Raw genomic sequence first — 16,873 nt, forward strand, 5'->3', positions numbered from 1 at the left:
ACAGGCCTTGGACGGGTGCTTAGGATTACCACGAGATGAAGCACTCTGAGGACATAGTTGCATGGCAACAGAGCGTTCAACCGGGGGAATCCCAGTGTACCCATGGGCGGCCGCCCCATCGAGGGGAGGAAAGGCGGAGAAAGCTGACGAACGTACACGGGAGGTCAAGGGAGCCTTCCATGATTTCGTCAACTCCTCATGCACCTCCGGGAAGAATGGCATTGGGGTTGGCTGTGGCCGTGAGGCGGCAGCCGCACCCAAAAACCAATCATCCAACCGCGAGCGCTCGGGGCAGGGCGGAGGGTTCCACTCAAGCCTGATGCTCGCGGCGGCCCGGGAGAGCATGGCCGTCATCTCGGGATCTGATACGGGCAACGCTGGAGCGCCAGAAGGAGGCAACGCAGCCGCATCATCACTTCCCGATGACTCTTGCCCGCCTTGTGATGCCGCGATCGACATCGAGTCTTCCTCTGGAGCGCCGAATGAAACACGCGGGGCATCGAAAGATGAACCCGGTAGAATCACCGCAGCACTCGCGGGTTGCAACACTGTAGAGGGGGGCGTGGTCCGAGGACGCAATCGTCGGATTGTCCCACACCGTCACCCTCAAGTCACCCTGTCCACCAGCCGAAGTACAGCCTCTCGTGGAGGATGTAGATCGGGGTGTGGATGAGGGGACTCTCTCTCGAATGAGATCATTGAGTCTAGACCTCAGTGTTGCAATGGCCATGTTTCCACAGAAGGAACATGAGTCATCCACAAGCGCTGCTTTAGCGTGTTCTAAGCCCAAACACGCAAAGCAGCGATTGTGCCCATCAAAGGAAGACAGGAAATGACCGCACCCAGAAGAACACGGGCGAGACATCTTTAAAAAGACGTGCCACGTGCAGCTCTTTTAGAGAAAAAACTCAGCGATGCTGAGGCGACCAGGGAGAAACACACAGACTGGCAGATCACTGCTCAGATCGCAGGCAATGTGAACTCGCTGGGTACCGCCGTCACACCAACACTGGAGAGTTCGCTCGTCACAGAAGATGAAGTCAGGATTTGGCTTGTGGAGTGAAGAGAAGCTCTTGGCTCCGAAGCGAAAACATATCTGCATGTTGCCGAGCGTCATCCTTTTATACCCACGAGGTGGGGCGGAGATACGCTATGCAAATTCCGCAGACCCATGGCATTTCATCGCCATTGGCTCGTTTTATAATACACAAAGATGATTGGCTTTCTAGGCGAAACCCCCCATTCGTCGTCATCCGACGTAACTCGGAGTGACTACGAAAGGGAACTGATGTTTGTCTTGCAGTCTATAAAAAAAAATCTCCCCCCAGCACATGAGCACAACTCAAATTTAGTTCATTTTAATTCATGTAAAAGTAATTTCACTGTGGGGGTTTCTTTTTTCCTGTCTCTTTCATTCCTGCTGACGTCAGTTCATGTGTTTGCTCTATATCCCTAGTTCAATTTAATCGCTAAAAATTAAAAAAAAAATTTACAATAACTAGGTTTAGCACCTAAAGAGAGTCAAAATTAAGTGAATTCCTGGTTGAAGGTTTAAGCTAAAATAGCGATTTGTTATTTTTTTTTGTTATTTGATCGGAGTCAAGGCAATATTTGGCACATTACACGGATACGGTGTGATGGCATTTTTCTTTTTTATCATAGAGACAAAAATGACCTTTACTACTGTATCTAACAACTATAATCACACGTCGTTCAGTTCATTGCTGCAAAAAATATAATTTTAACTATTATCTAACCCACATTTTACACTTTCATTTAAATCATCATTGCATTTTCATTAAAATTGTGATCCCCCAAAAATTACATTATTTGAAATCTTTCCGAAGCATTTTGGGACGATAAGTAAATTGTAAATTGTTTTTTTACTTTAATGTATGGGACAAAAATTAAAATCTATCCCTTACTGACTGGTCAGTTTAGGCAAAATCTTTAACCCTATACCTTGAAACTCTGTTACCTAGGATGGCATAGTTTATTTATTTATTTTTTATGTTATTTATTGTTTTAATTTGATTTATTAATGTTATTAATTTGTTTTGGCCTATTCATTTCGTCTGTTAAATTTTTGCTACCTTTATTTGATATTTACTGCTAGCAAATTGCAAAATAATGGTTTTAAACTATTTAGAAATGTCCAAAAATAAATTAACATAAAACAGCTCACATAAAATTAGGTTCACATTTTGAGGTTGACATTTAACATTTTCTGAAGGCTAAGGTCCTCACTGACCATTTCACAGACAAACAGATAAAAGCTTCAGGCCCTTTTTTTTTACCCTAGTGCAATAAGTGCCAATTATTGGCTTATAAATGACGGCAGTCAATCTGTCGATTACAGCCAATTAGCTTACACTTTCAGACTATTGACAGAAATATCTGAATGTGGATTTGAATGTGCATTTTATGTGTTCACCTGTATATGATTCCTTTCTTGTGCAAGAAAAACAGCCCAACAGCAATCTCTGCAGCATAGAACCTGCAACAACAAGCAGATATTTTGACATAAATTTGGCTTAGTCTACAAACAGTCATAAAGTGATGTATGCTTAAAGCTCAAACCAATAATTCCAGATATGGTATGCAAATGTATAAATACAATAAGAGAGTTGCTTACACTGCCTGTGGCTCCTTAAATTTGCCTACTTGCTGGATGTGGTACATAAGATCACCACCATTAACATACTCCATCACGAAATACAGACGATCCTATGACAAAATCACATCAAAATCAACTACATATATGAAATTGTTAAGACAAACTTTGGCGTTGGCCTTGTTTGAAAGGCTTTGTCTAAAAGTTTAAAAGTTAAATTATCAAAACTTATTCAATTGCCAATCAACAATTGAATAATATATTCAATTAAACATATAACATAAATAATATCAAGCTACTAATTACTAATCTCTTACATCATATTAATATTAATATGGTAAATATTACAGTCGAAAAATGTTCTTTCAAAATTTCATACTACGAATCAAACACTTGCTGACTTTGTAAATGGTTAAAGATCAAAAAAACAAAAAACAAAAACAAAACCTGGGCATCACACTAAAAATAGCAGTATGTGCTCATCATATACACCACACAATTTTTGTGAAATCTGTCAACTTCCACTGACCAAATTTTCCAGATTGGGGCAAAAGTCTGGGCAAACAGTTGTATCTTTCTTAAGTAACACTTATCATTTGGTGGATGATTCAGTTAAAAGGATTTACTTTTTTTTGTTTTCTTGTCTGTGAATATTAACGCCTTTAGATCTGCTCTGTCTCTTTCATTTCTCTTTCTCTGCCATAACAACAGTTTGTACCATCAGAGGTAATTATTGCTTAAGTATTGAGTTCCCCTTCAGGGACTACCGCTGCGTGAAATCGCAGTGGGAACGCCCTCAGCGTGACGCGTCTGAAGCATGAATGAAATCAGTCAATGGAGAGAATGAGCGTACGGCGAGTGACGTCATCGACCAGGAAGCTATAAATATCCCCTGAGTACACAATACGCCAGCTTTAGTTACTTCAGCAGCTCTGTGTGTGTCTGAATCTGTCGATTGTGTTTGTCTGTTTTGTCAGGAGTTTTCACTATATATATTTTATATAAAAAAACCAATATGAGCGAGCAGTATAAGAAGTGTTTTCCCCCCTGTACTCGGTAGGCTACATCACGGGTGGGGATTCACACGAGCTAAGTGTGGCTTGTTTGGGAGTGCAGCGATGCCCAGTCGGCTCTCGAGGGAGTCGATTGTCAGCATTGCGAGCGTTTTCCCTTGAGAACTCTGCGCTCGCGGCGATCGCTCTTCGAGGAGAGTGATTTGCTGCGAGCTCCCCGAGGCTCGGGTCCCGCTTCTGTTGAGGCAGAGCGGCGGCGCTTGTCTTGGGGCTCGCAGATGGATCTCGCTGGCGACGTTGAGACGGGCTCCGCCCTATCTCAGCTATCTCCGACGAGATCTAGTGCCTCTCACCCGGCTCTGGAAGCACGCGCTGCGGCGGTTACTTCTGCCCGGGTGGAGGCACATGATGATGTTGAATTGAGATTTTCCAGTACTGAGGAGCTGGATGTCGAAAGTTTTGCATCAGAGAAAACTAGTTTATCACATTATACTGCAAATGAAGAAGGTTTGATGGATGTATTATCTCGGGCTGTTGAAAAGCTAAAAAAAAATAAAAAAAATAACAGTATCGAGTGGCCAGCTGATAGACAGGTTTCTAGAATTAAAAGCAATCTAGATGATAGATTTCTGTCTGCACAACCTCAACCTTCTAGCCGGTGCTTACCGTTCTTCCCAGATCTTCATGCTGAGGTTTCAAAGACCTGGGTTAGACCGGTTTCAAGCAGAATTTACACAAATCAGTCCAATGCTTATGGTAACATTGTTGGTGCTAAATCTGCTGGTTATGTGACGATACTGTAGGCGGAGGAGACGCTCGCTAGCTATCTCTCTCCTGCTTCATCGTCTTCACTTAAAGCACCGGCTCTTCCACCAAAAAATAAATAAATAAATAAATATATATACCTCTGTGCTGGTGGGGAAGGCTTACTCGGTGGCTCGGCAGGCGGCTGCATGTTTGCATACGATGACTTTTATGCAGGCTTTTCAGGCCGACCTGCTCAAAGGAAATCTGAGGGGGGTCCCCGCCGAGAGAGACTTGCGTTCACCTCCCTTAAGGGTGCCCTGTCTCTCCCGGCGCCCTCAGGGGCCCGTCCTACTAACCCTGCCGAAACAGGGCGTAGAAGGGTCTGGCGAGTGCTTTCCCGAGGGACGCTCGCCGCCTCTAAGGAGGGTTCTAGTGTGTTCAGACCAGTCGTTCCCTGCCGGTGCGCCGTTACAGGGCACTGTGTCTGTCACGCAGAATGTTCAACCAGAGCAAAGTCTTTCGTCGAGTTCGTCTTCCAAAAGAGCACAGCAGAAGCGGAGTGTCACGTCTCGTGCCCCCCTGCAGAGAAACTGGAGGGACGAGGCGGGGCGCTCTCCGGCGCGGCCTTCTCGGGGCAGGACTGATCTGAGGACAGTCATTGTCGCCAGAAAGGCCGCGTCGAAAAAGTCCTGACGGGCTGAACGTCAGGACTCTGAGGGTGGTCCCCATCGGGAAAAACTTGAGTTCACCGCACAAAAACACGGTACCCTGTCTTTCTCGATGCCCTCAGGGGTCTGTTCTACTAACCCTGCCTATACAGGGCGTAGAGAGACTCGGCGAGCGATTTCCCGAGGGACGCTCGCCCCCTCCAAGGAGGGTTGTGGAGTGCTCAGACCAGCTGTTTCCTGCCAGTATGTTACAGGGCGCTGTTTCTGTCACTCGGGATGTTCATCCGGAGGCCAGCCTCGAGAGGCTGGTTCCCTTAGTAGAGTTCCTGGCGGAATGGGTCCCCCACCCAGCAGGGAGTTAGGATACTACTTCATCGAAAAAAAAAAAAAAATCCTGACGTGCTGAACGTCAGGGTTCTGAGGGTGGTCCCTATCGTGAAAGACCTGAGTTCACTGCACAAGAACACGGTGCCCTGTCTTTTCCGATGCCCTCAGGGGTCTGCTCTACTAACCCTGCCTTCACAGGGCGTAGAGAGACTCGGCGAGCGATTTCCCGAGGGACGCTCGCCCCCTCCGAGGAGGGTTGTGGAGTGCCCAGACCAGCTGTTCCCTGCCAGTACGTTACAGGGCGCTGTGTCTGTCACTGGGGATGTTCAAATCAGATCCGAGGACTGGTTTGTCATGATAGATCTAAAGGACGTTTACTTCCATGTATCTATCCTCCCTCAACACAGGAAGTTCCTGAGGTTCGCTTTCGGTGGCGAAGCGTACCAATATCGGGTTCTTCCGTTCGGCCTAGCACTGTCACCCCAAACATTCACGAAGTGTACGGATGCTGCTATAGCCCCGCTGAGGTTACAGGGCATCCGCTTTCTGTACTATATAGACGATTGCTTGATTCTAGCTCAATCGGAACAACAGGCGGTTCGGCACCGAGATGTCGTTCTTGCTCATATCAAGTGACTGGGGCTGAGGCTCAACGCCAAAAAGAGTGTTCTTTCTCCATTACAGAGAACCACTTTTCTAGGTGTAGTGTGGGATTCAACGACGATGCAGGCACGATTGTCACCTGCTCGTATTGCTTTGATTCTCGCTGCAGTAGATCAGGTCAAGCTAGGCCAGTCATCCACTGTAAAACAGTTCCAGAGACTGCTAGGTCTCATGGCAGCTGCGTCCAACGTGATACCTCTTGGCCTCTTGCACATGAGACTGTTACGGTGGTGGCTCAGGACCAAGGGATTCTCCCCGAGGGGAAATCCGCTTTGCATGATCGTGAGTTTGCGACGGTGTCAACACGCCCTGATATCGTGGAAAGATCCTTGGTTTTCTGTCCCAAGGCCCTGTGTTAGGAGCTCCTTGTCGTCGCGTTATGCTAATGACAGATGCCTCTCTCACGGGTTGGGGGGCGATCATGGATGGTCGCCCGGCTCAGGGTCTGTGGGAGGACCATCATCGTCTGTGGCACTTAAACTGCCTAGAGATGTTGGCGGTGTTTCAGGCTCTGAAACACTTCCTCCCAGACCTAAGGGGCCACCATGTTCTTGTCCAGACAGACAACACATCGGTGGTTTCTTATATCAACCATCAGGGGGGTTTGCGTTCTCGCCCGCTTTACAAACTGGCACGTCAGATCCTTCTATGGTCCCAGGGGAAAATTCTTTCTCTGAGAGCTTTTATCTCCCGGGGTATTTAAATCAGGGGGCAGACATCCTGTCAAGACAGGGGCCGAGGCCCGGGGAATGGAGTCTTCACCCCGAGGTGGTGGAACTCCTATGGAAACATTTCGGTCTTGCCGAGGTAGACCTATTTGCTTCTCGAGAAACATCACACTGCCCGCTGTGGTTCTCTCTCAGCTATCCAGCCCCGCTGGGGTTGGATGCGATGATACATCCGTGGCCGAGGTCACGCTTGTACGTTTTTCCCCCGATCGCTCTGCGCCCAGGAGTTCTGGAGAGAGTTCGCCGGGACGGGCTCAGTCTCCTGCTAATAGCCCCGTTCTGGTCGGCCCGGGTATGGTTTGCGGACCGAGTGTCTCTCCTCAACGGCTCTCCCCTAGAGATACCGATCAGGAGAGATCTGCTCTCTCAGGCGAGTGGGTCGATCCTTCACCCCCGTCTAGAGCTATGGAGGCTGTGGGCTTGGCCTCTGAGGGGGCCCAGCTCATAGATTCTGGTCTCTCGGCTGAGGTCGTTGAGACCATCCTCCGATCCAGAGCTCCCTCCACGAGGAAGTTATATGCCGCGAGGTGGAAACTTTTCACCTCTTGGTGTGGAGAGCGCCAGCAGGACCCAGTTAACTGCCCGGTTGGTACAGTCCTGGATTTCCTGCAGGACCGTCTCTCCACAGGGTTATCCCACTCCACACTGAAGGTGTATGTGGCGGCCTTAGCTGCTTACCACACCCCTTCAAGTGGAGGTTCCCTCGGGAAACACCCACTTATGTCTCGCTTCCTTCGTGTCACCTTGAGGCTGAGGCCTGCAGTTCGCACGAGGGTACCAGCTTGGGATCTGGCCATCATCTTAGAAGGTCTCTCCCTTGCTCCTTTCGAGCCCATCGAGGAAGTTTCGGAAAAGTTTCTTACTCTAAAGACTATCCTTCTTCTCGCTATCTCATCTCTAAAAAGAATTGGAGATATTCAAGCACTTTCGGTGGCTCCCTCGTGCCTGGAATTTGCTCCTGGTTGGTTATCGAGACCAGGTTATGTTCCTAAGGTTCCAACTGTTTCAGTTAGACCTATAGTTCTGCAGGTTTTCTGTCCTCCGCCTTTTCTGACGTCAGACCAGGAGAAAATTAATTTGCTGTGCCCAGTTTGGGTTTTGATGCTTACGTCCACAGAGCTGCCCTGTGGAGGAGATCGGAACAACTGTTCGTCTGTTTGGGTCACCTAAGAAAGGGTGTCCTGCATCTAGAAAAAGGATGAGCAAGTGGGTGGTCGAGGCCATCCCACTTGCTTATGGTTCGGCCCATCAGCCTTCACCTTTGGCTGTAAGGGCTCATTCCACCCGGAGTATGGCTGCTTCTACAGCTCTTCTTTCAGGAGCTTCTCTTCAGGACGTTTGTGATGCGGCAGGCTGGTCCTCACCGCACACTTTCGTTAGATTTTATTCCCTCGATCTTAGCTCCACTCCCGGGGCTCAGGTTCTCTCGTCGGTTTGTGTCTCCTAATGACACACGACGGGGATTTGGTCGTATGGGGATGTGGGTATTGCGTTCCCACTGCGATTTCACGCAGCGGTAGTCCCTGAAGGGGAACGTCCCGGGTTACGTATGTAACCCTAGTTCCCCGAAGGAACGGACGCTGCGTGTCCTACCATGCTCTCGGCATCCCCTTGGGTCGCTGCTTCAGTAACTTTTAAGCTGGCGTATTGTGTACTCAGGGGATATTTATAGCTTCCTGGTCGATGACGTCACTCGCCGTACGCTCATTCTCTCCATTGACTGATTTCATTCATGCTTCAGACGCGTCACGCTGAGGGCGTTCCCACTGCGATTTCACGCAGCGTCCGTCCCTTCGGGGAACTAGGGTTACATACGTAACCCGGGACGTTTTTGTTTGCCTTCTTTTGGAATGTAACCTAATGTAAGGTACTATGATTTTGTGCTTTTCACTTGTTTGTTATGATATTGGTGGCTTGAATTCTAGTTGTTTTATTAAAATCTTCAGTAAATGGATCCCTCTCATCCATCCTGTCAGTTCACATGCTCTGTGCATAGATGCTTTTAAGTTTTTTTTTTTAATGAAATGTAACTATATTAAAATAAATTCTTATCAAACCTCATACAGTAAGTATTGTAACCAAGTATTACATTCACAAATTAGAAATGCCACAAAAAAGTGTTTGTATTGTTTTGTAATGATGATGTTGTTAACATTTATGAAAACCATTTCAAATATGAAAAAAAAACAATAGGACAAAAATAAACTATAGTTTTCTAAAAGGTCCAACTGCTATTTTAAATTTACGTTTAAATGTATATATTTCCCTTTTGTATTTTTAATATACTGTATGTTGCAATACTGTATTATGTATTTGCTCCAGATCTTTACATTTTTACTCCCATTTTACATTTACATTCACATTTTGTACTTTTATAAAAATATAAAATCCCCCACAAAAATCCTGCCAGCTTGGTAGAGAGTTTTAAAATACATTTTAAAATATATTTATTAAGTAAAATAATGTACATGTGTGTTCGTTCCTTTTGGTTGTTTTTAAAAATACTTATATTTTAATCATTCTGCTCTATATATTAAACTTGGCGAAATGAATATATATATATATATATATATATATATATATATATATAGAGAGTTTAGCTGGCTAAAGCAAAGACATTCATACAATTTTAGGATAACTTGTTTAGGATTTTTGTGAGTATTGAATCATTTTAACAAATTCTTATTCTGAAGGGCAGATGTTTTGTATGTGAGTACCATTCGTGGGATTACCATTTACCCCAAAGAACAAAGCAACTGGTTAACAGAGGCTTCTGTTTGAAAGCAATATAAACCAGTTCGAATAAAAGAGTCCACCAAATGCATAAATAATAATTCAAGGAGAGAGTTTATCACCACAGTCTGAAAGCAGGAGTGGAGATGGGTGAGGAATGGAGGTTTGTCCTGTTGAGCTAGAACTCGTTTTTCCACCATGGTGCATTCGACGTCATCATCCTGGATGACTACATCCTTCTTCAGGATTTTTATAGCATATAGTTCATCAGTAGACTTCATCTCAGCAAGTATCACCTGAGTATGGAGATAACAAAATCTCAAACTGCGAGTGAGGGCCATTAATAAACCTATGAAACCAAACCATTTTCACAAAAAACATTTTCAGAAAGGGCAGGCCACAAAATGCAACACTTAAAATCACAGAGAATAAAAATTACTAAATAAATAAATATGCAGGTATACAGTTAATATGGATAAATATATATTGGTAATGAAAAAAAAAGATCATAGGAAAATTAAAAGCATTATTTTGTACATATTTTCAGACTAAACCTTAGGAACAGTCAATCAGCACAACATCCTGGGACCATATTCCATACGCACCTCATTTGTGCATCATAAAAAATGGAAAACATACCAATTAAATAGCCTTATAAATAATAATATATACCAATGATGAATGGTGAATAAAGAGTGGTGTGCAATTAGTAGGGGTTGTAAACGTACCTTTCCAAAACTGCCTTTTCCCAATACTGCCAAGAAATTAAAGTCTGTGAGCTTGACTCTGTCTATACTGCTGGAAGGTAAACTGGACCCACTTTCATCGAAAGGGGAGATGGCTTTTTTGGACGGACCCAATTTGGCTTTCTGCACACAGACAAACAATAACTTTAAAACATGCCAGTACTAAAGGCAAAATTCAGATGCTTGAAAAATTCCCATGATGCATTTGGAATCCCATATCCAAGTGAGATGCTGGAACATGTTTCTGTCATTTATAAGGTGTGAATAGACCTTAGTCTTGATAGAATCCATTTAAAAATGCATTAAACTATTATTATTATTATTATTATTATTTGCAAATGAAAATGAGGCTATGATAGAGATAAATGTCTGTTTAATGGGTTGACTTAATTATGTCTAAATTTCATATCACCTTCATCAGAGTTGGCCACCAAGAATTGTTTTGGAAAAACATATTTTCAATGTTGCATTGAATAATAAAAAATAAAAAATAAAAAAAACCTTTCCAACCCATTGAACAGAAAAAAACATTTTGTGAAAAAAATAAATATTGTGTCTGTCTACCCTGACTAAGGCCCATTAAGCTTTTAGAGATGCAGCCCAATAAAGCATAATCCACTCTTATACCTGGCTCACACTACAGGAGTTTTAGGCCGATTTATGCCCGATTTCCCCCTCCCGAGAATCGAAAAAAATATCTTGTCGAGGACCTCGATCGGTTCCGATGTTCGGTGCAGATTATCTGGTAATGTGAGGCGTTCACAGATCGAATCTTGCACCTCCCGATCTGCTCTCACACAAATTGGGCTCGCCCTGATCTTATCAAACATGTTTGATATTTATCGGGATGAGCAAGATTGTGATTACGTCAGTACTGTCACAATAGCCAATAAGAAGTAGGGCTGTCGTGGTGAAGGAATTCCATTGAGGTAATTTTGAGTGACTCATCAGCGTGATATGTGCATAGACTGTAAATAAAAAGAATATGCGGTATTATCTTTATTTATTATCTTTATTTATTGCTAAATAAAAAAGTGTTACACTGTTGTCAGCAGGCACGAAGACTAGTACATGTTCAATAATGAAACCGAAACAAAAGAAAGTGGAGTAAACAGAAGATACAGTGTCAAAATAAGGGTCCACATAATATAACAGAACATAAACCTGACACTAAGCTTGTTAGATCATTGTTATATAACAGTTAGTTACGATCCTGGAATCTCACTTAACGAGAGGCTTTCTGCTGATATTTCACCAGTATCGTCATTGCTCGTCTCTGCGTGTTATAGACAGGCTGTCACTCAGTCCAGTTACACAGTTAGGCCACTTTTAGGCCACAGGAGACTGCCTTTTATTGAGTCATACATTTCCGTTGAATTAACAAAGAAATTCGGATTCATTCTAATAGATATGTAATGAAACAAGCTGTTAATTATTTTATTATTTAATTTTAACTTTGAGCTCCACTTTATAAGGTTCAGCTGCCCATAACGGCGCTTGGGCAAGGCAACGCTGAAGCTGATGCGCCTCATAAAGATAACCTCTTATGCACCTCATAGAGATTACGCCATTCATTAGAAATATCCTTAAATGTTAAAAGGATGATTTTTTAAAAAAGATTTTGCTTTCCTTGGTCACGGCAACCTTTTCATGAATATGACTTGATCTGAAGGACAGATATTTAGTTTACACCCACTTTTCCGCTTCCGATCTGTTGCGTGAGATCACGTGATCATGGTGGAATCATATCTGGCACGATAATCTTATTAACATTTTGTAGTGTGTGATGCGCCACGATTTTCAAATCTTGTAGTGTGAGCATGTTTAAGATTTGAGGGAAGAAAATCTGCAAATATTCTCAAGTGTGTGCTGCAAACAGATTTCAAAATCGGTTAGGATTTTAAAACTCCTGTAGTGTGAGCCAGGCATTAGCAGCAGCATCTTCCTACCATTGTCCTATAACACAATCCATACACGACAAGGCTCATTCTAAATCTGCCTTCCTCATTAATTCTGGTAGTGCCCATGCAGTTTCCTAAACAGATGAAATTCTTTCCATCACAGCATGCAAGTCAGTAAGCGGGCCAATAGTCTCTGCCAAGCTGCCGGACTGGGCAGTCTTGAGCTCATATTATTAAGTTGGCTTGGAAAAGCCAACTTTCTGATATTGTATTTAAACTTATTATTCGTCTTCCATCTTCTTCTTCTTCTTCTGAGCCAAATTTTAGACTGTATCTCCTCCTAGACCGTTGAAGCTACGACCACCAAACTCGGGTCAGACCTTCAGACTGTTCTGACTTGAGTTGCTATATCTTTTGAGACTGATTTGAGTTTCAGTTTTCTTAAAAATTAATATTAAAAATCATAAAAATCCCATAGACTTTCATTGAACAAATGTCTAAGACTGTTTGAACTGTTTAACTGCCAGAAGCCCTTGATACTCATTTAAGCTTTAAGCTATGTATCTTCTTTTAAATAATAACTAATATTTCTCTCTCTCTCTCTCTCTCTCTCTCTCTCTCTCTCTCTCTCTCTCTCTCTCTCTCTCTATCTCTCGCGCATGCGTGGGCGTTTGTTGAGTGAGTGAGTGCGGAGTGTGAATCGGAGCGTGACTGTGGAGTCTTTTCTTCATTTTCAAAGGTCTGTTTTACTTATATGTTGTTTCTTTCACTGGTTTTTACTGTGTATGGTCACAAAGCACTGGGAACATTGTGGTGAGAACGGGGAGTTGGATTAGCCCGTTTTTAAACTGGCTGCTGCCATGGCGAATGCGGAGACGACGAGTTATGGGCAACTCACCCGGCAGCATGGAATAAAAGTGCCGGTTGGAGTTGAGTGCTCAGTCGAAGAATGTGTTTTAGCGGTAGGAGCGGTGGTTGGTGTTGGTCACAGCAGCATTCGTTCGGCATCGAGAATGAACGGTGCTGTGGTGGTATTTTTAGACAAAGTTGTAAAAGCGAATGCGGCAGTTGAAAACGGGATAGTCTCAATGATAGTTTGATTAAGGTCTTTCCACTTGTTAACCCAGCGAGAAAGGTTTTGCTTTCCAATGTGCCCCCATTTATTAGTGATGAAGCGCTGCAACGTGAATTATCACGATATGGACAGTTGGTTTCGGCTATTAAGAAAATTCCTTTAGGGTGTAAATCCACGTTGTTGAAACACGTTGTGTCTTTCCGCAGACAAGTATATGTTATTTTGAGGAGTGATATTGATGAACTTAATATTGCTTTTAAATTCAAAGTTGATAGCTTTGATTATGTAATTTTTGCAACAACGGAGAGTATGAAATGCTTTGGATGCGGGAAGGTGGGGCACTTGGTACGCGCGTGTCCAGACAAAAATGCGTCAAATGGTACAGAAGAGGAAAGTGGATCTCAAAATCTAAATGAGAGTCAGAGGGTGGAAGAAGAAAGTGAAGTTGGTGAGGTTTCGGATTTGAGTGTGGGCAATGAAGAACCAGGAAGTAGTGGAGTGAAGTGTAGTGAGAAACGGATTCGAAAAGATGATGAGATAATGGATATTGAGCTGGACGAGATGGTGGGTGATTTACTAGAAGAGGACGAAGCAGCATTTAAAGTGCCATCAGTGAAAAGGAAGTCTAATCTTGGTGAGATTGAAATTTCATCAAAGAAAAAGGCACAAGTTGAAACAATTACAAAAAGTTCTCGGGAGGTGTTGAATGATTTGTCTGGCTCAGAGAGTGAGCAAGAACTTTCTGAAGTTCAAGTTGAGGAAGAGGTGATACAAGACTATAGTGGTTACAGTTTGGAAAGAATGAAACTTTTTCTCCAGCATACAAAGGGAATGAGGAATGTTGAGGTCATAGACTATTTTCCTGATCTTTCCTTATTTATTGACTCAGTAAAAATATTAATGAAACAGAAAGGTGAAGGTTGTTTGTCAAATCTTGAGCTGTATCGTCTAAAAAAGATTGTACAAAAAGTGCGTCCTCAAGCATTGAATAATGATTTGTCACAGGAATAATAGCGTGATATGGACCTGGCTCTTTTTTTTTTTTTTTCATCCCTCATAATGAGTAATTTTAAAATATCTTCCCTGAATGTAAATGGGGCAAGGGATGCAAGCAAAAGAGCGCAGATTTATGAGTTAATGAAATTAAAAAATATAGATGTCATGTTTTTGCAAGAAACTCACAGTACAGAGGATAATGAAGTTGAATGGATGAAAGAGTGGGAAGGAAGTATTGTTCCCTTTCAGTCGATAACGTCAGACGTAGTCGACGTCGACTGAATTGGGATCTCGCTAGAGAGCCTGTCTTCTTCGAGTACTATTGAACGAGCCAATGTAATTGGCGTGCGTGATTCGCATCACACACTCCGCCCCCGCGGCGCGGGTATAAATACGGAAGTGGATGCACGCACTAGTTGCCTTTCGCTTCGGAGCCGATCTTTTGATGTCTCTGAGAGTGCTGTTGTCTACAACGAGCGAGTGTGTCGGTGTTCTTCAGGAAGACTCTCCCAGTGCTGGTGTTCTACAGCGCGAGTGCAGCGGTGATCGCGAGCTTTGAGCTCTCAACTGCTGTTTTAACAGCAACAAATTTCTAAATGTTTGTGTGTGTTGATGGCTGGTTAGAGGGCGGAAAAGTGAGTGCTTCACTGTTTCAGTTCTCTGTTCAGTGTTGCCGCGGTCATTCCCCTGTGTGCTCCGGCACTGGTGACGGTCCTATTTTCTGAAAGAGCAACACGGGTGCGTTTGCGTCTTTTTCAAGATGTCATTCCGCCCGTGCGTTTCTGGGTGCGGTCGTTCCCTGTCTCTCTCTGATGGTCACAACTGTTGTGTCACGTGTTTGGGCTTACAGCACGCTGAGACAGCTTTTGTGGACAGCTCGTGTTTTCACTGTGGGAACATGACTGTCGCAGTGTTGAGGGCGAGACTCGCCTTCGTTCGCGGAGAGCGAGTCCCCATTACCATGCCCCACCCTCGGGTGCTGTGTGGGATGGGTGACCGGAGGATAGTGTTGGATGTCCCGCCCGGTAACCATTCCCTGCGGGCTCCTCACTCCTCCCTTCCACTGCAACCACTGGAACCTCCTGTGTTGTCTGCTGGTCCATCTGTAATGGGTGGGCCAGCGGTTTCACTCGGGGCTCCCCTGGAGGACAGGACGCCGATTGCAGCATCGGAGGGTGAGCTGACTTCTAGAGATAATGACTCGGCTGCATTGTCTCCCTCCGGGAGTTCAATGTTGCCCGAGCCGGATCCAGAATTATCAGCTATGCTGAAACGGGCCGCCGAGGCTGCCGGGCTCGAGTGGAACCTCCACCGTGTCCCGTTCAGTCTCGGTTGGAATCTGGAGTTTGGTATCTTGGGGCGGGCCGCGCTGGTTCTCAAGCTCGCCGCCCCAGTGCCTTTCTTTCCCGAAATGCATGGAGAGCTTATCAGGTGGTGAACAGCATCTTTCTCTGCCAGAAACTAACTGAATAGCTTTTCCCCCTCATTACCCTTGATGGAGGAACGGTGAAGGGTTGCGAGGTGTCCCTCCATTGGAGCGGTCTGTCGACACAGGTGCACCTGTGTCCGGCGGCCGCTGCCTTTTGGGGGGATCCTCGTCTCCCCCCTAAGGCCTGTGAGGTTTTGTCCGTTCCGACGGGCAGAGCTTACAAAGCCTGTGGGCAAGCCGCTTCCTCTTGCGTGCCATGACGTTGCTGCAGGCTAGGGCACCCATGGCATGCACAAGGGTAATCCAGACCGTGCGCTCATAGGTGAGCACCGCACTGCATCCGACCTCACCCTCCGAGGTACGGGTGTCTTAGCGTGCGTGATCGGTCTGGCGATGTCCACCTTGGTGGTCCAGTAGCGCCTTCGTTGGCTCAGCCTGGTGGGTATGGCGGATGCGGACAAGGTTCGGTTCCTGGTCTCCCCAATTTCCCAGGTTGGGCTGGTCGGCGACGCGGTGGAGAACTGCATCCAACAGTTCTCTGCCGCTCAAGCGCAGACGGAGGTCATCCGGCACATCCTGCCCCGGTGGCTAGATGCTGCCTCCACCCGCCGCCGGTGGCAGCTCCTCCGCCTGCTCGTCGCCGTGGGCGTTCCCCGGCCGCCGCTCCTGCTGGCCCTCCGCAGCAGCCTCCACCCAGGCCTCAGCATGGAGCCGGCCGCAGTAGGGACGCCCAGCCCGCTCCAGGCGCTGCCAAGCCAGGTGGCAAGCCACAGCGAAAGCATTCCGGAGCGGGCCGCCCAGGAATGGATGAAATGCTCTTGGAGTGGCACGATCACTCCCTCCCCCCGGGTGAGGGCCGGGTGGAGCCTTTGTTTGTGTGTGTGTCTGTTCCGCCGCTGGCTCCCTAAAAAAAAAAAAAAAAAAAAAGCGGAGCAAGCGGTACCCACACTTCAAAGAGAGAGCAATTTCATCTGTTCCTGGGTCTCAAGAGGGCCAGTCTGGCGGGTGTGACCCTGTATAGCCTTACACCCCTCAGCTCCCCCTTGGTCGCCAGCAGGCAGCTTGGGGCGTTCGAGGACCCGGTCATCCGCCTTCTCACGCGCCCCCTGCCGCTTGTGGGGACAGGTAAGTGTTGCACAGCACACTAACACCACTCTCTCTACTTTGCTGCCCCACCTCAGGCTCGGCTACCCCGCTCAAGTCAGTGATAGTCATCACATTAGGTGTTGAGCA

The 16,873-nt window shown here is 45.5% G+C and overlaps 1 protein-coding gene across 1 annotated transcript in view; it reads right to left on the minus strand.

The window, feature by feature from the left end:
* prkcaa (protein kinase C, alpha, a) overlaps positions 1 to 16,873 on the minus strand; it is a 407,934-nt gene that overhangs the window by 87,698 nt on the left and 303,363 nt on the right. Inside the window, exons 9-12 of the mRNA XM_077199185.1 lie at positions 10,222 to 10,362; positions 9,616 to 9,789; positions 2,636 to 2,727; positions 2,435 to 2,497 (exon numbers count right to left, since the gene is read on the minus strand). Coding sequence (XP_077055300.1) covers positions 2,435 to 2,497; positions 2,636 to 2,727; positions 9,616 to 9,789; positions 10,222 to 10,362 — 470 coding nt within the window. The remainder of the gene's footprint in view (positions 1 to 2,434; positions 2,498 to 2,635; positions 2,728 to 9,615; positions 9,790 to 10,221; positions 10,363 to 16,873) is intronic.

This window comes from Siphateles boraxobius, unplaced genomic scaffold (assembly GCF_051911475.1).
Source record: "Siphateles boraxobius isolate OS27281-9 unplaced genomic scaffold, OSU_SipBor_1 41, whole genome shotgun sequence".
Classification (NCBI taxonomy): Eukaryota; Metazoa; Chordata; class Actinopteri; order Cypriniformes; family Leuciscidae; genus Siphateles; species Siphateles boraxobius.